This window comes from Sceloporus undulatus, chromosome 4, assembly GCF_019175285.1.
Source record: "Sceloporus undulatus isolate JIND9_A2432 ecotype Alabama chromosome 4, SceUnd_v1.1, whole genome shotgun sequence".
Classification (NCBI taxonomy): domain Eukaryota; kingdom Metazoa; phylum Chordata; class Lepidosauria; order Squamata; family Phrynosomatidae; genus Sceloporus; species Sceloporus undulatus.
Window position 1 is genome coordinate 71200282 of NC_056525.1, and position 23354 is coordinate 71223635.

The following is a 23354-nucleotide window of genomic DNA, read 5'->3' on the forward strand; positions in this document are numbered from 1 at the left end:
TGAATAGATGGCGCTTCACTTGCAGGCCCCCTCCAACCCTGTGATTTTGTATCTGCACAATGTCCAGAATGACCTATGTCCAAAAAAAGTCCATATGTCATGTGTGTGTCATGTCAGCACATGCCACTAAGAAGATGCTGGCCATATGCTCTCAGAGTAATTTTTTTAGTTTTCTGGCCATGACCATGATTCCAATTTATCTACACAGCTGGTACAAGCATAGAAGCCTCCCTGCCTCACCCCACCATTTAAATTCCCTAGAACAATCTGAAAAGATCAGTATATTAAGGAATGGAGAAAGAGTATCTTTCTTGTCTGCCCCATTCTCCCTCTCATTAAGGTGGCTACCAGCCATTCAGAATATTGATGGATTTCCTATTTTAAGAGCAGCTCCTGGCCATCCCCCTACAGGGGCTTGGGGTGCTTGCTTCCTGCCCTGTCTTCCTAGACAGCAACCACCACAAGGGCAGGACATGCTGCCTATCTGATTGAAGCAGGCTGGGGTCCCTCTCTTGCAGACCATGGCCTGGTGGTTTGGAGCTGGGGAAGTGGTGGGGCTGGGGCTGGAGGAGGCTTTTCATTCAAGTTTCCTGAACAGCTGGGCTGACACATCCTAGATAACTTTCCCTTGCAGAGGTCCAGCAACAAAGGCCCAGAGGGCTGGCTGATTGCCTCCTTCACTGGTACCTAAGGCTGCTTGTGAGAATCTAGTCCGTGGTACCTCCAAGTGCCCAGCATTAGATTAAATGTTTAAATGCACAAGATGTTGATCTGGGACCCATGCTGGATGTACTCCCCATTCAGCCTCCAGTAGAATGGCAGCCCTTTTGTGCTGGGTGAGGCTGCTTCCCTTGCTTGTCCTGCTCACCTTTTCCCCTGGGCACAACTTTGTCTTCATCACAGATGAAGGTAAGATTACAAACTGTTACACTGACTTTAGTTGTGGAGAGGAGGAACAGCTTTTGCTGCCTTTCCATAGTGCTAGAAATAGGATAATAGAATCTTAAGAGCTGGAAGGGACTACAAGAAATACATAGCTAAAATATGTTTGTTGGTTTGTTGTTTCCTGCCGTTCAACCAATTAACTCAAGGAGGTATACTTAACATTATACTTCTTATTTATTATTACTAGTGATAAATATTATTTATTTACCAGTTCTACATACAGATTGAGTCTCCCTTATCTGAAATGCTTTGGACCAGATTTTTTTATTATTATTATTTTATTTATTTTAGAATACCTGTATTTGCATACATGTACATAATGGGATACCTTGGAGATGGGATCCAAACCTAACCATAACATTCATTTATGTTGCATATACAGCTTATACACACAGCCTGAAGTTAAAATATTTTTAATAATTTTCTGTATGAAACAAAGTGTGTGTACACTGAACCGTCAGAAAGCAAAGGTGTCATTATCTCAGCCATCCATGGAAAATGTTTTTGTTCTTTGGAGTATTTCAAATTTCTGAATTCCAAATAAGGGAGTCTCAACTTGTACATGTAAAGGATGCCCCATTAAACTCAGTGGGGCTTGTGTCTAAATAAATAAGGACTGAATGGATAAATTGATATATGCATATGGAGTGCTCTTTCTTAAGACATTTACGGCACAAAGAGATGAGTGATATATTACTGACAATTGAACTAGAATTCCATTTTTCTGATGTGTGTGATGATGGTACACTCACACAGCAGCTAACGTTGCAAGTTCTCTTTTTATATTACATCTCTCTTTATCCTGATATGCACATAATTAGTCATTTTATCCAAGCAGCCCTTTCAAATTAAAAAACACACAAACAGTAAGACAAAAGTCCACAGCTGTTAATAAGAGGTATCCATCAGATTGTGCAGTGGTGTTATAATAAGTAATGAATGTGCCATGTCCAGAAGTGTTTTCTTGAATTCTACTTATTCTGTGTTCCATTCCTTTTGTCAATACATGGCAGCATGAATATCTGTGTCAGGGATATAGTGTTGTCATGTCATATCTCAAGTCTGGCCCTGATTCTCCAGTTTTTGTGGGTCATCTCCAGGTGGGAGACAAGGGTGCAAATTGTCCAGTTTTGCTGGGTTTGTCTCCAAGAAAAAGAAAATGCTGTGTGCAAATCTCAGCTAGTAGAGCAGCAGGTTGCTACCACTTCCAAGGCGGAATTGATTATTTGCTGCAACTTTCAAAGACTGTCCAGAGGGGTCTGTGTATTTAATTAGTTAGGTTCCTTCTTTAGTCATCATCATTATGACAGCAGGGCTCACCCTCTGCTCTGCAATTCATCCACCTTCTTGATAAAAGCAAGTAGGCTTGATTTAATATTTCTTATCATGCCTCCTTCAATTTGAGCTAGGAGCAGCCCCTTAGCTAAAACTGTGGTCTTTATCTTCAAACAGGAAAATATATTGTCTCTCTCACTTTGTGTGTGTGTGTATTTGAAAAACAAGCTGTGAAGCACTGTGATTGGTACTTAAGGCATAACACTTAATGGTATCACTAGGAATCACTCCTAGATCTCAGGTTTTGGCATGGAAACCTCAGGACCTGGGACAATCCTGAACTGGCAACCCTAGTCAGGGTTGAGGATTGTTGTAGCCCTCCAGAAATTGTTGGCCTGCAGCGCCCAGCAGCCCTGGACAGCAAAGCCAGTGGTGAGGAGTACTGGTCCAACACAATCTAAAGAGTCACACAAATTCCCTCCCTAATCTGTATGAATGGAAGATAAGCTGATGGTTTGTATCTCTGTGACCTGTGACATTTCTTTGGCCATCTGAATCTGGCAAACAAAATGTGTTGTCCTAACATCAGTTTTCAAATTTCTGTAATGTGAAAACATCTTGCAGTGCCATTGTCGTTTAGGGACAAATGGAACTTGTCCAGGTTGGGGGTTGATTTGCTTGTTTTATATACTCTTGCTGTCCTTTCCATAGACTATTGGTCTATCCTCCTTACTTTTAGAGTCAAATTCTCTATCACAGATTCCTTTTACTCCATTTAAATCCATGGAATAGACCAAGATGCTATCACTACCCAGGGGTCAGGCCAGTCAGTGCTGCCAGGACTGCGGTAGTAAATCCATAGAAACATTTAGAAACATTGCCTGGCTTCCAGCAATGTGACCTATAAATAATCTGATTATTCAGTTTTCAAAATTCCTGTATTATATACAGAGACACAAACTGCCATTTTGTCAGTGAGATCTTTGTTAAATCATGGAAAGTTGACTATATGAATAGAGTATATAGTCCAAAGACTATATATAGTCCAAAAATGTTACTTTGGGGGGGGGGGCTCTAATTTTGGTGCTAGCTATTGTAATGTCAGGAATATAATAAAGACAAAAATCAGGATTAAGTAATTTCCTCTGAACATGAAACTCAGAGTGCATCTACACTATAAAAATAATGCAGTTTGACACCACTTTAACTGTCATGGCTCCATCCTACAGAATCCTGGGATTCGTAGTTTTGTGAGGCCCCAGCACTCTTTGGCAGAGAAGGCTAAAGACCTTGTAAAACTACAAATCCCAGTATTCCATAGGCTGGGGCTACAGCACGTAAAGTGGTGTCAGACTGCATTGTTTCTACAGTGCAGATGCACCCTCAGTCTTAAATTATCATTTATCATGGGTTATACCTGAAACTACTTATTGTCTTTAGCATCCAGATTTCACCTATCCCCTTTGTCCTAAAACGATACTTGCATTTTAATGAAACTTTATTTTTTAACTTGTTGTAGACCCAGTATATTTCTTTGTTCTCCCATCAAACAAATTTCCTTGCATCATAATCTGTGATTTTGGACTAATGTCAATCTTCTTTGTAAATTTCCCCCTGGCATTTGGTCTTATGGATGAAACTAGATTGTATCTCTTTGGGAGGATTTTCCTAGAAAAGCCAGTCATAATTAGTGATAAACCAAAACAGACGTCAGGTTGTCACAGACCTGTTTACAGACAATGAAATGAAGACCTACTACACACTCAGCAGTTTGGGAGGGGCTTTGAACAAAGTTGCAAAGTTTCACCCTAGTTACTTAGGACCCAATAGCCACAATAGCAGCTACACTCCCCTTTGATTCCCAAATTGATATCCAACTGGTGTTCCTTCTACCTGCCAATTTAGAGTGAAGGCAGTGTACAGTCATCCCTCCATATTTGTGGCTTTGATATTTGCGGCCTTGTTTATTCACGGATTTCATTAATATGTTCTCTCTAGGACTGTCTAGGTCCTCCAGTGCAACTCTATGGTCAACTTTAACTAAAAGTTGCACTGAAAGACCATTTGTAGTTACTCCAGTACCATTCTATGGTCAGTGTATGTTGGACATTGACCACAAAGTTGCACTGAAGGACCTAGAGATGTTTTTGTTATTTGCGTTTTTTCCATATTCATGGGGGTCTTGTTCCCCTAACCCTAGCGATTATGGAGGGACAACTGTACTAAAGAAAACATTGATACCTCTCTAAATTGGTTACACTCATCCTTAGTGATTTATAGTACCAAATTTGGTTGTCTGCCTTTGTGCTTCCATAATATAATTCCCAGTGAGGAATCACATACAAAAGAAGCAACTCCACTGGAAAGGGGCGGGGGGGGGGGGAGAATACCAAAATAGGTGTCCAAAGGGGCAGCATACTAGATAACGGTGGTGGTGGTGGAAAACCAACTGAACAACAACAGAAACAACAATGATACAAAATGTAGGCCTATAAATCTAATATTTGTCACTTTTCTTCTCTTGTATGAATTTTTAAATATCTTTTGCCCAATGAAGAAGCCAGTGGAGCTTTAAAATCCATGATGTATTTTGTGCATTTTGGTTGGCCAATAAAACTATCATTTTTTTGTGGATTTTGGATTTTCTTGTATTTTGCTGCACAGTCAACATGGCTAACTTTGAATATGTTTCTTGGCGACCAATCGTTTGATTTAGAGATTACATTAGCAATTGTCTTTTTGAAGAGATGTCATCTTAATTTGTCCAAGAGTTCTCAGCAGGATCAAACTAAGGTTGGGAGAGTAAGTATACGTTTGCAGAAGAAGTGCAGTGTAAAAACTGAACAACCTCAGAGTAATCCAATTTGTTATTTCTTGAATTAAATTTGGCCAGTGGGTTGATGAATGAAATCAGAAAGACAGGCTAATTCCTGCAGAAGCAGACCTTTGACACAGTCCTGATAACAGTATAGCTCCAACACAAAATAAAATGTGAGAGGCAATTGAATGCATGGCATCATTGTCATCATTTCTACTTTTTATTATTATTCATATCCATATTGTTGTTACTGCCCTTCCCCATCCTTTCCTCCTCAGCTAGGCAGGAGATGTAAACTTTAGTATGTGGATTTTATCACACACCTCTGTGCCCAGGTAGGAGGCATCACGTATCCGATCTGGACTTCTCCCTTGAAAGACTCTCATGACTAATGTTGAAACAAAAGATATATTTACACATATAACCATCTACCAGCAAGTTAGACATTGATGGGCAGAAGTACAACTCAGTATTCTTATGTGTGATTTGCACTTGATAAGGCAATAATTCTTGGAGCTGGGGAAAGGTACATTTCTGTGAATGAAAGTTGTACAATGAGAAGCATCAGAGTATTGAAATGAACACTGTTCCCCTCTGTGTTAAAGCATGGGTGGGGGATGTGTCTTTCTTTTTGTTGTGTGTCTTTAAACTGTGTCCGATTATGATGACCATAAGGCAAACCTATCATGGCGTTTTCTTGGCAAGATTTGTTCAGAGGCATTTTGCACTTGCCTTCTTCTGAGGCTGAGAGTGTGGACTTGCCCAAGACATGTTTCCATGGTTGAGCAGGGAATTGAACCCTGATCTCCAGAATATCTGTTCAAATCATTACACTACACTACCATTAACCAATGGTAAAGAATGCTGGATGCTGCAGTCTATTAACAACTGGAAGACCACACTTTACCCTCCTCTGTGTGGGCAGACATTAGCCCACCCATATTCCCTTACCTTTGACCATGTTGGCTGGGGTTTCTCGGAGTTCAAGTCTAAAACAAATTGGAAGGCCAATAGTTTCTACTTGTGTCTGAGAATATTCCCCTCCCCTATGGTGGTTTCTTAAGCTTGGTATAGAAAAATAGATGGCACCAAACTTGCATTCTCTTTATAAGTCTGTCTTCTCCTTGATCAAATTTTCCTACAGCCATATCTATGTACCTGGTGGAGTTGTGTAGGGTTATTGACCTGATAAACTAAAAACAGAGAGCCAGCATGTCACAGTAGTTTGAGCAGAGGGCTAGAATTCTGGAAATTGGGGTTTGATTCCACACTAGCCATGGTAACTCACTGGGTGTCCTTGGGTGAGTCACACCCTCTCAGGACCAGAAAACCCTGTGATAGGTTCATTTTAGGGTTGCCACAAGTTGAAAATGACATGAAGGAGCACAACAAGAAATTAAAAATAAGTCCCTGCCTTCAGAAGTGTACAATCTAAATGCCAAGCAAGTGGAAGACGATAGCTAGAGGAGACTTTGAGAAGTTACTTTAAAATAACTAGATGTAGTTGTACTTCCAAGGTTACAAAGTACATTAATTGCAATTACATTTTAAAAGTAATTAATTGCATGCATTTGCCTGTAATGTGTAGTTTACTCTCTTATCTTGCTTCCTCCCACTCTCAACTGGGAATTTTATCTCCTGGGTACTTTCTCTTCCTCCCACAGGATCCGGCAACAAAACCACATGGCTATTTTGAGATGTTTGTTTGTGGGGAAAGTGTCCTCTACATCTTTGGCAGCAGATACAGTGGAGGCACTATGGCAACTAATACAGGTTGAGTCTCCCTTATCCAAAATGCTTGGGACCAGAAGTGTTTTAGATTTCATTGGGTGGGGGGGGGGGAGATATCTATATTTGCATATACATATATACATACATACAGAGATATCTTGCAGTTGGAATCCAAGTTTAATTGGATTCTATTTATATTTCATATATACCTTATATTCATACACAATAGTTTTAATAATTTTGCGCATGAAACTGTTTGTGTACACTGAAGCGTCAGAGAGCAAGAATGTCACTATTTCAGCCACCTATGAATTTTTGCTTTCTTTTGTTTGGGAATATTTTGGATTTGGGAATTCTGGATGGGGGGGCCTCAACCTGTAATTGTCTTCCTTCTTTAACAAAATGTCTCCTAAGCCATAGTGATGCACAAAACTGCTGAACCAAACATGTTTTTATATCCAAAGTAAGAAGAGCACAAGAATCATGCAGTTTTCCAGATATCATTGGACTGCAAATCCCAGTCCCTGGCCAGCATAGCCAATGGTGAGGAATGCTGTGAGTTGCAACCAAGGACATCTGAAAGGCAGAGTCCAAAGAGAGCCAAGATAAGAGATCCCAAAATGTTAATACATAGCAACTACTGCCCTGACCCCTCACCAAGAAATATATATTTTAATAGTGAGTGCTTTTTAAGATGTGCTGGGTGCTTTACTCAGCTCTAAAGGCAAGTCCATAGAGAACATTTCCTTTAGTGCAGATGTCTTAAATTCGAACTTGCAAGACACTCATGCTTTGAACCTGTGCTGATCCCCTGGATAGCTCTGTGGAATGATCACAACAGAACCAGTGTAGGCTGTGCTGTCCATACAAGGAATATTGTTTTGATGGAACCCATGCAACCTGATGTTTACCCCTTATTTTCAGAACTTCTCTCAAATATCTAGTTTACCCATAAAGCTCAAGGCAGGAGTAACTCTAAGGGAGGTGCTCTCTGAGTAAACATAGCCATCCTCAACATTTGGAGAAAATAGGGAGAAACTTTTGGAATATCACCCACTCCTTTTCTTTGAAGATGAAGTCAACCCATTTTCTTTGTTCTCTTTATGAGATCAGCTGGCATTTGGTGTCATCTAAAGTTTCCCTCCAAGAAACTAGTTTGTCAGCTTCTAAACCACCACCATCTACTGAGAGCAAGGAATCTTACTGTGTATTTAATATTCTTGAGATATAAATTTCTAACTGACGTGCTACAAATGTATTTCAGGTGGCAGGCTTTTCTACCAGACAGAAATGTTGGTCCTATGGAAGAGGCAGATATATCCATCAGAACAATTTATAAGCCTAAATCCAATTGTTCGTCTCAAATAAGAAGAGATCCATTGAACCAATTAAACTTACATAAATGTTGGTTTCACAAATACTCATCGATTCAGTGGGTTTACTCTAGCAGGGCAAATTTAATCTAATCTAACTTTATCACACGAGGCTCTTCTCCTGTAAAAATAGTGTTGTATCTAAACATGCTATGCAATTGGGATTGCTCCCTTTTTCTTGTGCACCTTTGGGAACCATTTCAGGATTGTGCTAAGAGTTTATCACACACAGGATTTGGGATTGCCCACGTAGCACCTCCTATCCCTGCCCCTTTTCCTAATTTTGTTTAATTTCCTTGAAGGTCACCCTCAATTCCCTCCTCCCTCATTAGAATAGTTTTTTTTAATATTGTACCACACGGATTGAATATGGAATATGGATATAGAAACTCACAGACAGAAATATGAAAATAAATGAAAATATTTTCATGTCTTTAAAGGTATTTATCAGAAGTGCCTTTTCCCCTTCTGATAGGGAGCTTTCTTATCAGACTGAACTATGATAGCTGCTGGCTTTTATCTGCCATGAATTAATTAAGTCTGAAGCTCTAAGCAACAAGAACAGACAGAACAGGGTTAATGAAATAAATCCTTTTTTAAACTCTACGATTCTTTCCCACTTATATTTCCAGGTGTGTGTGAGAGAATGAGAGTGAGAGTGAGAAACAATGAGGAACAGAGAGAGACTCTGGGCTATTCAGCTGGAAAGGATGTAATTAACAGATTTTTGTGTTAATAAAAAGAAATGCTTTCCAAACAGTCTCCCACTGGGAGAACAAAAGAAGAGGAGCAAGAAGCCCCAGCTGAAGATTATGTAATTATTATGTAATTGCGATTTACTGTACCTGCCTTGTGTGATAAAGTCCTGAGGCTATTGCCATCATTCACACTGTGAGCTGGCATGGTAGTCAGCCCTCCACATTCATGGAGCTTAGGGGTGCAGGAGATGTAGCCAGATACTTCTGCAATCCTGCTTGCTCCCCATGAGACACAGAATGGCCATTTGTGGGGTGGAGGACTCAGAAGTTCTATGGTAAATCGGAGGGATGGTTAAATGGCTCAACCCATAGTAGGTCAGCATGCAGAACTAATACATTATGCTATGCCATATACAATTTTGGTCGATCAGTAGGAGGAGGAAGGGCAAAGAAGGGAGGGAAAACTGAAATGTTTCAAGAAAGGACTGGAGCAGGAAAACCCATGAATGTACAAGTACAGTCAAAACAAAAATAATGGAAAACTCTCAGTACCCTTACACAGTTGACACTTTTGTTTGCAGTGACAGACTGAAACACACAAAGTCATCTTTGTGTCACCTTCCTGTTTGCTTCTTAGCTTCCCATCCCATAGCGCAAAGTAATTTGCGGATGTTTCAGTATTGTGCCTACTGATGTTGTTTGCCTCAACCAGAACACTGCTGTGGGTCTCATTCTTTTCCACTTTGTATTTCTTAAACTATCCCCATACAGAGGCTGCTTTATTGGCTGAAGCAGCTCAGAACATCTCCTGCTTTTCCCGAACCTTTGAGGATCTCATCTGTTTCTGGGATGAACCAGCAGATGCGAAACAGTCATATCGTTTCTTCTATACATATAAAGGGTAGGAGATAATTCCTTATATTATTAGGGTAGTCAGAAAGTAAATTTGGATCACTGTTATATCTCTGTATGATTTGTAGTGGATTGCATTAGTTTCTGGCTTCCAGTTATTTAACAAGAGAAACAGCAAAATTACTCACCCTTACCCCAACCTAAATGACATTGCTGTAAAGAAGAAAGCTGAGGTAGTTAGGAATGGGTTTCTGCATGAAAAGAACTCTATTCTGATATTCAAAACACCCCTAGGCTCATATTTCTTTAATTCTGTGACTTTTGTACCAGGGTCTGGTTGATAGATCTTTTTGCAACAGACTCAGGTTGGTAGATCTCAACATTCTAGTTGGTTTGTTGCTTTTTAAATAGATCTTGCATTGCTAAAATGTTCTTCTTGGCTTATTTCCTCTAGCCAGGATCATGGCTCAGGCTGTTTGGGATGGAGGGCCTTGCAAAACATCAGCATGACTGTTATTTCTGGCCAGATGATTTTAAGAGCCTGGAAGGAATCATTGTTTGCAGCATACAATAGGGCCCGTACAGAAAGGCCAAAATAAAGCTGCTTTGGATCACTTTGGAGGTATGCTGTTTAAATGATACATGCATCCTAAGTGTCCAGAAGCTGCACCAAAGCCATGCTCCAATCCTTAGGACTGGAGAGTGGCTTTGGCATGGCATCCAGACTCTTAGGATGCATGCATCATTTAAACAGCATACCTCCAAAGTGACTTGAAGCAGCTTTATTTTGGCCTGTCTGTACGGGGCCAATAGAAAGACAACTTTGAAGCCAACTTTCCTTTTCAGGACTGGCCAGCATAACATATTTTACTGTCTGATACAGAATAGTAAATGCCCCCGTCAGTATACCCAAGCCAAAGTGCATAATAACCAAAGCCAGCCCAGTGATTCTGGTACATGAAATGCCACAAGCACCTTTCCCTATCCCACTCAGTAAAAACACAATAGTAACACATTTAATAGCTAATAATTTATTGATCTTTCATGATAACTAAAATCTTCTGCTGAGATGTCTGCCTAAGAGCAAAACTGGCCCTAAGGCAGGATTAGGAGGTTGCTATGGAAATATGTCTCAACTTTGTATGATGATCCACGTCCTATTTTGTTCTTTCTTACAGAGGAGAGAAAAGAGAATGTACACTGACCTCAGTTGGACATGTTGATGGAGGCTTACGCCATGCCTGCAACTTTTCCAATGACCATCATAGCATCAAGCTCTTCAGTGAACTCAGCATTGAAGTATTAGAAGTCATTAGCAATCACACCACTCGCACCCAGAAGCTCTTAGTAGAGACTGTTGGTAAGCCTTATCTGATTTGAAAGGCCATTTTGATCATGCAATGTGTAAAGCAGCTGTGTATTGTCTTGAAATACACTCATGCTCCAACCAGTACCTAATAATAGTAGTAGTAATAATAATAATAATAATAATAATTTATTTATAACCCGCCTCTCTCTATGTTGGATCAAGGCGGGTAACAGCAATATAAAAGAGAAAACAAAAATAAAAGGTAGATAAAAGTACACTAGACTCCAGATTCCCACTCACTCCCCCACCTAAAATTAACATTAAAAGCAATTCCCAAACAATGGGAAACAAATCAGTCAAGAACGAATCAGTCCAACGAATCAGTGAGATTAGGGCCTAGCTGTACAATGAATGCTACTGTTCTGGCCAAATCCTGTATTAACATAATAATAATATATAATAATAAAATATAAATTTATTATGTTTCCCCGCCTCTCCTGGTGGATCAAAGGGGGGTTACAGACTTAAAAAAATGCTCTTTGTAGATATTTTTGCTTTGGCTGAGACTGAAGTGTACCAACTTTGGACCTCACAGACCTCCAAGACACAGAACTTTTCTTCTCATTTACAGTACAACAGTAGGGCTTAAGCTTGCATGTCAGTGAGGTAGTGAAGCGCTCTGGGGTTTGAGTCTGAACTTTAAAGGAGCTGTGCAAGTTGGCAAATCTATTTTAGAAATAGGATAGAATCATAGGCCTGTTAACACACAGCCAAAATAAAGCTGCTTCGAGTCACAGTGGAGGTACGGTGTTTCAATTATGCATGCGTCCTAAGAGTCTGGAAGCCACACCAAAGCCATGCTCCAGTCCTAGGGCTGGAGCGTGGCTTTGGTGCGACTTCGGGACTCTTAGGACGCATGCATCATTGAAACACCGTACCTCCACTGTGACTCGAAGAGCTTATTTTGGCTGTCTGTAACAGGCCATAGAATTGGAAGAGACCACAAGAGCCATCCAGTCCAACCCCCTGCCATGCAGGAAATCACAATCAAGCATTCAATCTCTGTTAAAACCTCCAAAGAAAGACTCCACCACACTGTTTTTTTTTTTTTTTTTTTTTTTTTTTTTTTTTTTTTTTTTTTTTTTTTTTTTTGTTTTTGGTTTTTTTTTTTGTTTTTTTTTTTTTTTTTTTTTTTTTTTTTTTTTTTTTGTGAAGAGAGGGTCTCCACTGTCGAACAGCTCTTAGTGTCAGGAGGTTCCTCCCAATGTTGCGGTGGAATCTCTTTTCCTGTAGCTTGCATCCATTCTTCTGTGTTCTAATCTCTGGAACAACAGAAAGCAAGCTTGCTCCATCCTCAGTGTGACACCCCTTCAAATACTTAAACAGGGCTATCATATCACCTCTTAAACATCTCTTCTCCAGACTAAACATACCCATCTCCCTTCCTCATAAGGCATGGTTTCAAGACCCTTCACCATTTTGGTCGCCCTCCTCTGGACACATACCAGCTTGTCAACATCCTTTTTGAACTGTGGTGCCCAGAACTAGACAATGCATTCCAGGTGAGGCCTGACCAAAGCAGAATAGAGTGGCACTATTACTTACCTTGATCTAGCACTTTAGATAGCTAACATTAACTAAAACCCAGATTTGGTTCACTAATCACTAATGGCATGGAAGCCATGGACCACTGCTCTATGGCCAGTTTTGATGTGTTGGTGTGTCATTTACTGTTTTTTCATCATTAATAATGGATGGCTGCTTTATTTACTCATTCGCTGTTATTAGTGTACATGCCATTTTACAACATAATCAATATTTATTTATTTTAAAATGTCTAAAGAACATTTCAGAGTAGTGGTTCCAAACTTTGGTTGTCCGGATGTTTTGGACTTCAATTCTCAGAAGCTTTAGTCAGCTTAGCCAATAGTCAGGAATAATGGCAGCTGAAGTGCAAAACATCTGGAGAAGCAAAGTTTGGGAACCACTGTTTCCAGGTATACTGTTCTCACAAGATAATTTACAAAAATGTACAGAACACATATGAATATTATATTACTGTGCCAACATTTAAACCATATAATTAAGACCACCAGTAGTCACAATTATTATTGACTTAAATCCTGTTAGCCCAAAAGAAAGTGAACCCATTGAATCATCAACTGTTGAATGGTGAGATAACAAAATGATTTTGTTGTTGTGTGCCTCCACACAATGACAAAAAGTCATTTTTTTATTTATGGTGACCCTATCATTGCACGTTTTTTCAGAGGTGGGGTTGCTATTGCTATCCTCTGAGGCTGAGAGAGTGTGACCTGCTCAAGGTCACCCAATGGGTTTTTATGCTCAAGTGGGGAATCCAAACCCTGATCTCCAGAGTTGTAGTCCAACAGTCAAACCACTAAACCATGCTGTAAATCCCATGAATTAATTGGGTGTACTCTACTTGGAACTAGCAACAGAATTCAGACCACTATTTTTAATACAGTCTAATACAAATGTCTTCAGGTGTTATTTTCCTTAACTAGGAAAGGTGGGGCCATATATTATCACCTTGAGGGGGGAGTTTTAAAGGTATGGGGTCGCCACTTGGAAACCTCTGTCATGCCTGGTATTGCTATCCCCAAAGCTCTTCTAAATAGACCAAGGTGTAGTGCTCTCCCTAAATAGCTTACAGTCAAACGTTTGACACTGGGGGAATCAGAGAGATGAAGAAGGGGATAGAGAAGTAAGGACCACACTTATGTGAGCAATATTTAGGCTTCAAGCCTGAGTCCAGACACAAGCACATTCTTAAGAACTTGCATTTTAACAATTTGCTATGACCATATTGGTGCCTTTCCATGCGCAGTCCAGAAATCTGTGCATACTTTCCAGAAGTCTGAGAAGGAGTTCTCTAACTTGTACTCCCCGTTTGTGCATACCTGCTGGAGAACGCTTTCCAGGCCTGTCCACTGATCTATATTAGAGTGCTAGAAGTCCCAGGCTTTCTTGGTGCTGACCCAACCCAGTCTCAGCTTTCCCATTTGCCTTTGTATATTTTTTTCATCCTCCGTTTCTTTTACCATTCAGGGAATCTCTTCCATGTAAAAATAGACAGGAAACTGCATAGACAGGAAAAATATAACTAATCTGCTTGTTATGTATTAATTAATATGCTATTTTGGATTTCCTGTTGGTTCAGTCTTTGAAACAATGAGGATATTCATTGCATCACATAAATGCTGGGATTATTTCTTCTACTCATTAATCTCATAATTGTTTTATGTTCACAAAATGTAAAGCCATGAAGCATTTTAATAGTTTGTATGAGGGTGTGCCTCCAAATTACTGGTACATCCCAAACTGGATGATCTGTTTGCACTACATAGCTTTCAATGGCACGTGTGTTCCAGATGTACACTTATATGTATGTCCCGGTGCACATTCTAGTATAAATGATGCAGTGCAGATACCCAACAGCTGTAATGCATCCTGTGCATTACTGTGACTGTCATGCTTCCACGGCTTTACCTTCAGCTGAATCTGCATTTGGCTGTACTTTTGGATATGTATAGGAGTATGAATTCCTTTGAAAGCCAGGCAATACACATTGACTGCATCTGAGTTCATAAATGAAATGTGCAGCTCATTCACCCTGAGGCTAATATGGAACAGGGGATAGATGAGGAAGCTGGATTTTGAGGTGTGAGCCTGGGCAGAGCTAGTCTTACATTTCAAAACTGGACAAGGTGAAACTAGGGGAGAATAGACTACTGGTGTGCTGTATCACATTTTATCATCTTGATCTGTTTATATAGTCTACAGTTGGCCCTCCTTATCCACGGATTTTTTATCCACAGATTCAAGCATCCACGGCTTCAAAATATTGAAAAGAAGTATAAATTCCAAATACTAAACCTTGATTTTCCATTTTATATAAGGGACAACATTTTGTTCTGCTATTATATTTAATGGGACTTGAGCATCCATGGATTTTGTTATCCACAGGAGATCCTAGAACAAACCCCACTGGATACCAAGATCCCACTGTATTTAACAAATACATCTATACATTATAATTGCATTGTTTACTCAGATTAATTAATATTGAGAGGAAAATTCAAAGGAAGCACCAGCTGGTGGCAGGCCAGATTTAGGAGATTATCACATGGGGGAAAGGAGTGAGCAAAGCAGAGTGCTCCCATCCTTCTCCTGTCAATGAAGTGGAATGGCCCTGTCACTTTGTATTAACAGAAACTCCCATTAATACAAAGTGATGGGGTCATTCCATTTCACTGATAGGAGGACAGGATAAGCACAATGTCATTTGATAATCTTTGAGTGATCATGCGATATGAACAGCATAAGGATGGAATAATGATACAATAAATGCAACATCGTATGATAATCTTCACACAAACACGCAATAAGGACAGTAGCAATCTGCTTTGTTCCCTTCCTTTCCCCCCATGTGATAATCTCCTTAGTGGTAAAACACACATTGGTATATAATCTTCCTTTATGGTTGTCAGACTCAAGATGGAGTGTGGTTCTCTCAGCAACACTGTTTATTTCAAATCTACCCAGACGGTAAATGTTCAAGACAGGAAACATCTCTACTTATATTTAAATCCTAGGCTAGGGGAGGTGAGGGGCTATTCTAAAGAAAATTATATTGTTCTTAATGGTGAACTAAACGTTACATTAAATGCATAGCTGAATTTTGAGTGCAATGTTACCAACTATACATGTTCTGAGTCTATAAGCCTATCAAGAATCTGTTGACCTTAGCATTAATATATCTGAGGCAAATTGGATTCAGTAATCCATATTCATGCAGAACTATCTATAGAGAAATTTTATTGACCACAACAGAATAAAAAATATTATTTTTGATTGTTTGAGAGAATAGCAAATATTAAAGAAGAGTTTCCTAAATGGCACAGTAAATGTGAACATGGCAAACAGAGAACACTTACCGGTACCTCAAGATGCTGAAAGATTAACTCAGTTAAGCAAAATTTATTAGGCTGAAAGGATCTGGGGTTAAGAACTCTGAGGTTCATGGGTTGCTAAAAGAGGGAAAGAGACTGACAGATTGAAAGGGAGAGAGAGAGATTAGAAAATAGGGCAATAAAGATCTTATCCATTAACCACACACCTCACAGAGGACATGGGGGGATTTCAATGTACATAGAAAATATTCCCCAAAAGATAGATTTAGGGGTGACAGAAACTGCCTCTCCTGTTATTTGGCTTACCTGCTCCAAAGCAAGTTAATCTTGTCCTTCTGGAAAAGAGAAGAGCGAATAAACTACCCAAAGTTCTCTCTAGGTCAAAAGATAATTTTTAGAGTGAGAATAAGTGATTTCTCTTACTAAAAAAATCAGGTGCAAGTGGCCTGAGAGTGATTTCATCATAAAGAGAAATAGGTAAGCCTAGCTGGTGATTTCAGCAAAGGTCCAGTGGGGGAAGTTATGCAGGAGTAGGATGCAGAAAACCTCTGACTGAAAATAGTAAATAGATCTTTCCTTCATAATAAATTTCCTAGAAAACTAGCTTCTCTATATATGTGATTTGCAGCTGAAAAAGACCCTTTGACCTCAAACAGGTTCTTCCCAAAAGGGGTGGGAAACAATTGCCTAGCGGTGTCCCATCTGGCTTTCTTGGATGACGAGCCTGGATATATTGTATTACAAAAGGTACTAATGTATATATGTTTATAAAAAAGCATGATAGAATACTTTGACCAAAATGGAAGAAAATTGCTGGCATCCTGTTAGTAAACTATAATGATGCAAATCTGCCTTACAACATTGTAACTCACTTCTTCAGTCACTGTGTAGGTTGGAATTCTGTACTGATCATGCACAGAAGAAGAAGAAGAAGAAGAAGAAGAAGAAGAAGAAGGGGCAATCAGCAGAAGCTAGTCCAGCTATTTTCCTTTAAATGGACATGCTGCAAGGACATCTTTTGCAGTGACAACCCAAGACCTCTGGAGGTCCCTGCCAGTGACTGGCACAACATGTCCAGTAAAGGAACATAGTTGAACACATAGCCACTAATCCCCTCAACACAGAAATGGCCAAATTGAGGGAACTGTGTGGCTCATAATGTGGGTTTTGGGGGATAGTACTGGGGAAATGTGGCTAAGGAGACATAGCCATGTGCAAAACTTTGCTAGTAGCAGGGATGTAGCCAAGGGGGGGGGGTTCTTGGGGTCCGGACCCCCCCCTTCCATTAGAAAAAATGAATGGTGTGTGCTGCTGCGCCGCCGCATCCAAGCCCCATTATAATGGTAGCACTTAGTCTGGACCCCCCTTCTTAAAATCCTAGCTACGTCCCTGCTAGTAGGGCAGTTTTGAGATTGGTGATCATGTGGTGCCAGTGTCCCCCTCCTCTCCCCTTGTACCACCTCCTCCTCGCTATTCCCAAGAAGCCTAATTCCATAGATAGATAGATAGATAGATAGATAGTATTTCTTATCTTCTACTTTTTAAAACTTAACTCATAATAGCAGAGCTCAGGAATTGTGTGAAAAAGTGAAAATAAAATAAAACTAAAAGAACTGAAAGGCATGCTAGGTAGGGCATAGGGCAGGAAGACAAGGGTAAGGGGGTCAGGAAGAGAATGCAGTGGGAGCAGAAGCCTGAGTTGCATAATTGAGAAGACATGCAATAATGACTGCTCTGAAAAGTGGTATGTTTCCATTTTTAAAAAACTCATACAATTACTTTGAGAGCAGGACCCATGTGTAATTTCCTAAGTATATGCACTGCACGAAAGTAGAGAAGTGTCTAGTACTGACTCAGGATGCTAATGGCATTATCATCACCTGGTTTATCATCACACATGTAGCTAGGTGAGCAGCTCAAGTGTAAGAAAAATCAACTGAGGTTTTTTGTCCATTCTGCACAGATTATATGTAAATAAAAACAAGCAGCCTATATTATATTGAAACCAGAGGTTTCTGATACCCTGCTTTTTCATGATGGTGCAATCCCAGTTTTATTACTTTTATTCTCACCAGGAGGCACCTTGTTCAACAAGTCCATGATTTGACCTTGAATGCTTCTAATAAAAGTGTTGTGCCATTAATTAAAAGGGAGAAGCACCTGCAATATTACAGATCACCTAGATTTTCCCTTCATGAAGCAGCTAACTTTGGCTACATCAGCACTACAGAAATAATGCAGTTTGGCACCACTTTAACTGTTATGGCTCAATGCTATGGAATCCTGGAATCTGTAGTTTGGTGAGGCACCAAAGCTAACAGCGAAGGCTAAATATCTTACAAGACTACAGATCCCTGTATTCCATACCAATGAGCCATGACAGTTAAAGCACTGTCAAACTGCATTAATTCTGCAGTGCAGATTAGATCTCTGTCGGTCTGAGTCCTTTCCACTCAATTCAGAAGGGCAATTCCCAGCTCCTCCCTGTATCCAGTGGCTAGCAAACAGAGATGAAGAATAACCTTAGTTTTCATTTTAATCTCCACCCCTGCCACCTTCTTTTTCAGGTCTCATTGCTCCACCAACTAATGTAACAGCTGAGTGGCTTGGGGTGGCACAACAGTTGCATGTGATGTGGATTCCCCCGCCCATTGCCTATGCAAATTTCTTAGCCTATGAGGTTCTTTACCACATCGAAAGCTCCAGAGACCTTCCATCAATGGTATGGCTTATATGGGGGGAAATGGGCTTCTGCAAGGTCTATACACCTGTAAATGTGAGATGAAGATAGGTTTATTTGTTAACAAGTACCAGCTGGTTCAGTGGGTGATATTTCTTCCATAAATCCCTACTTTTGCTTCTCCCTGTTTCTTATAGGTTGAAGTAAAAGAAAGTCACACCTGTTATATCAGGGATCTGCTCCCTGGACAGAAGTACCATATCCGAGTTCGCACCAAGCCTGATGGCACCTCTCTTGATGGTTTCTGGGGACCCTGGTCTCCAGAAGTGTTAGCAGAGATACCTCATCTCCCTGGTGAGTTTCTGCCTGATTGAGAAGCAGTTGGCAGCAAGCCTCAGCCATACTACTTTGGGATAATGTGGTACATACAACTTCAAAACAATACAACAAGGCTGTGGATCTGAGGGCAGTACATTAAGTTGCAGCTATTTACACAGACATGTTGTCTTGACAGTACAATTGCATGCAAGGGAGGCAAAAACAAATGGAACAGTTATAGGTCAGATTCTAAAAGCCCCTTCTAAAGTTAAACTCTCCCTGTCTCCTACACAGAAAGTATCTTGATGTTGCAAAGCACATGGAAACATTATATAAAATACTTCCTTTGATAATTATGATAATGTATTTTCATCATGTGCATAATTTCCCTACATGTGAATACAGGAGGTTCATGGTGGTTGGTGGTTGTGTGCCTTCAAGTCATTTCCAGTTTATGGCAATCATGGGTTTTTCTTGGCAAGATTTCTTCAGAAGAGGTTTACACAGGATTGCTAAAAGGCCTCTGTAGGTCTACACTACCATGCCAAAATTTTGAACTAGGCTGCTGAGAGAATTTTTTACAAGAGACGATTCAATATTGTAAAACCACACATCTCTTGGAAAAAAATAAACTGGAAATATCAGTCACACTGTATAATCTTAATCTGCATTTACATGATACTTTGCATTTCCAGTACAGATTGAGTGTCCATTATTCAAAATAGTTGGGACCAGAAGTGTTTTTGATTTTGGAATACCTGCATTTGCATATACATACATAATGAGATATCTTTGTGATGGGACACAAGTGTAAACATTAATTTGTGTTTTGTATATGCCTTATACACATAGCCTGAATATAATTTTATACAGTATTTTTAATGATTTGGTGCATGAAACAAAGTTTCGGTACATGGAACCATATGAAAATAAAGGTGTTACTATCTCAGCCACCCATGTAAAAGGTTTTGGTTTCTGGAGTACAGTACTTGGGATTTTGAAATTCCAGATAAGGGAGATGCAACCTGTAGTAAGACGTTTGCATCACTGCAACTACAGATTCTGAAGATTAGCCCACTACCTTATTTTATGATTACCTTGGCTCAGGTGTTATCTTGAGATAACATGGACACATGGTAGAGGAACATTAATGGGGGGCATAAGTTGAAAAGAGGAGAGTGCTTAATTTCAGTTCTGGAGTTTGGTAGACCCTCCCTGTCTGAGGTGGTGCTGGAGAACCACAGATCTATGGACTTGAGGGGCTTCAACATCCAAACTGAAGCTGTTTTGATGGGACCTATTCAGAATTTTAACTGTCTCAGTACATGATTGGCCCAACACATGTGGCAGGGCATATATGCCTTTCTCACACTTCTTATGTTGATTTCCAAATAGCCTGGAAACTCGCCTTCTAGGGTTGGGATCAATTAACATGGTCTATCCTAAAGATTTATCTGAATAATTCCTGAATGCTCTGGGGAATTCTCTGGTTGATGAGACTTGTGATTGAGCCTGGGCCTTGGTCTTGCTATGGAATGGTGAGACAGAAGGAGCCATCTAGACCATCACTCCCAAGAACCCCTTCAAGAAGCTGGGTGGGACAAAATATATAGGCCTTACAAGTCAAGCCAGTAGCATGTAAGAGGAATTTGAAGGAGAATCACAAAAAGTAAAGGAGAAACCACTCGGGGGGGGGAGGCAAAAGGAGGGGTCCATTGACACAACATAATTTTCATTTTATTCCATTGGTTCCATACTATGGAATCCTGGGACAGGTGGCTTGGTGATGCACTCTATTAAAATGAGATTGATACTTTGGGTCTATAAACAGTGGAGGCTGTCATTTCCCATAATACAGTGTGCGAGAAAACAGGCTAGATGACTGCTAATGTGCAGGTAGTAGTCAACACAGCAAATATGATTGAAGGTTACAAAGAACTCTTCATTGTGCCTATTATATAGTAGTGAGTTTGAGGGAAAAGTTTTAATGTCTGTATCATCTTGTTCTTAATGAGTCACCTAACAGGGTTGTTCCAAGTACTAAAGAGCCTGTTGTGATCAGTCTCAAACAGTAGGAGATGAACCCTTGGTTTCCCTTTATGATAAACTTGCTACACATTGTAACGAGAAAGTCAATTTCTAGAAACAGTGTCTGGAAAAGTGTCCAGTGTTTCATGTGATCTAGTTTCTTGGAGCCAGATTTGGTTGTTATAACCAAATAATGAGGGAGGAGATGATACAGACATTCTGTCCCACCACAGGTAAGATTGAGCTTTGCCCCTCTTGACAGACAGGATCCAGTACTGGTTGATTAATTAGACAGACCTAGAGGAGGGTAAATGTCTGATTAGGTCAGGGGAAGGTGCCTGCAAGAAGCACAGCCCCATCTGACCGAATGAGGCATTGGTCCTCCCTGAATCTCATCTGACCCTGAGGAGGCTGGAGTTCCTGTTCAGCATTTGTATGTACTTGGGTTTTCTTACCTGGTACAAGTAAGAGAAACCCATTGTACAGATATAGAGATGCTGCAGGCTGAAATCAAGGAGGGGATGAGATTGCCAGGTTTGCTGGGGAGGTAGCTGGGAAACAAAGTGGCTGTACAGACTTGCTTGAAGCACGGGCATGGGGGCGGCATGGAGGCAAGGCGTTTGGATGCTGCATGCCCTGACACCGCTCTGATGTCAGTGTCACACTGTCTGCCCAACTGCACAGCTGGCAGTGTCACGGCATTCCTTTGGCATGGCGTTTATACAATGCATACTGAAAGGAGCATCGAAAAGTGCCACTGTGGCAGCAAGGGCACCTTTTTGCTGACTCTGAAAGGAGTGGCGTTTTGCCATTTCTTTTAGAGACGGCAAAGCGCAAATTGGAGCTGCAGCATGTGGTTGCTGCAGCCCTGATCCAGCGCTCAAGGGACCATCTGTTTTGCCCCAAAGTGAAGGAATACTGAACTAAGGGCCCAAACAGACAGGCCAAAATAAAGCTGCTTCGTGTCATTTTGGAGGTATGCTGTTTAAATGATGCATGCATCCTAAGAGGTCAGTAGCTGCTCCAAAGCCAGACTCCAGTACTAAGGACTGGAGCGCAGCTTTGGCGCAGCTTCTGGCCTCTTAGGATGCATGCATCATTTAAACAGCATACTGCCAAAGTGACCCGAAGCAGCTATATTTTGGCCTATCTGTTTGGGCCTTAAGTTAGGCACACATTAAAAATCTGGCTCATTCAGTCACAAATTCCTCTTATGTTTCTGCTCCAGGGTCAACCATCTTCTTGAATGTGGAAATTGTTCTGTTGCTATGTACAGGACTCATGTTGGGCCTGGGCTGCATCGGGCTACCCATTTACAGGTAATTGAACTCTTGTGAAAGACAAAGTCAAGTTCGAGCATTCACCCTTTGGGATTGGAAAGTGATGTTCTGCAACAGAGAGAGTCTTCTGTTTACTGAGCATCAAAGTGCACATTGCACAGACCTATGGCAATGCTGTGAAGTAGACTGGGTTCTCCAGATTTCAACACTTAAAACAGTTATTTTGGATCATAGCCCCTAGAATCCGCTATCCAGCATAGCCATGGTGATACTCGGGGGGAGATCCTGGGAACTGTGGTCCAAAAAATGTAACTTTCCCAAGCTGCAAACTTCACAATCTTTGTCTAATTGTTTAGCACCGTGAAGGAAAAGATTTGGCCACCCATACCAGACCTTCATAATGTATTGGATGGAGTCCTTGATGACAATGGTAAACAGCAGCAGGTGAGGCCTCTTTATTCCCTTCAACACTAATCCTAATGCAATTGGTTGGTGAGAGAACATGGTATTATTTTCTAAAATCAGAGAGGGAAGTGCATGTGTACAACAATGTTTAGATTGGAGCCCAAAGATCCTTCTGTGTTTCAGATGCTGCTTCTTTCCCATCTTCTAGGTGAATCCTTTCTTCTGCAACAAAACTTTGGAAGATACACCTTTGACTTGTCTGCTGGAAGTACTATCTGAGAGGCCTGTGGAAACACAAAGCTATGGCCCTCTTTTTGAGAGTATTTCAGAGGTACAGACAGACTGGGACAGCCAGCCTTCTTCCTGCCAACACTACATGGTATTAAGTTCTAGCAGTCCTCAAGGGAGCCGTCATGAAAATGAGTATTTTGATGGCACAGGTGATGGACATGACACCCTCCCACTGCCCTTGGCCCAACACCCACACATAACTTCAGAGTCAAAGATCCAACTAAGCTCCTTCACCTTACTTAACACGTCCCTTGGGGCACCTGAAATTAAAGATGAAAGAACTTGGGAAGCTTCTGAGAACCACAGAACCACATCTGCCACACACGTATCAAATCAGTCTTATCTACTAATGGCCTGACTGTGCATATTTATTAAAAGGTACAAACAAGGGAGATAATTAGGTTGTAGATGTTT

General features: G+C 40.6%; 1 protein-coding gene across 2 annotated transcripts in view; it reads left to right on the top strand.

Annotated features, from left to right (window-relative positions):
* The first annotated feature begins 648 nt into the window (after positions 1-648).
* MPL (MPL proto-oncogene, thrombopoietin receptor) overlaps positions 649-23354 on the top strand; it is a 27647-nt gene continuing 4941 nt past the window's right edge. Inside the window, exons 1-8 of one of the 2 annotated variants that reach the window (XM_042465759.1) lie at positions 649-909; positions 9612-9741; positions 10871-11052; positions 18506-18660; positions 18816-18972; positions 22193-22283; positions 22601-22688; positions 22858-22980. In XM_042465759.1, the coding sequence (XP_042321693.1) occupies positions 816-909; positions 9612-9741; positions 10871-11052; positions 18506-18660; positions 18816-18972; positions 22193-22283; positions 22601-22688; positions 22858-22980 (1020 nt within the window). In that variant the 5' untranslated portion in view covers positions 649-815. Of the gene's footprint in view, positions 910-9611; positions 9742-10870; positions 11053-18505; positions 18661-18815; positions 18973-22192; positions 22284-22600; positions 22689-22857; positions 23330-23354 lie in introns of those variants that run through there. The other variant, XM_042465758.1, reaches the window with a different exon arrangement.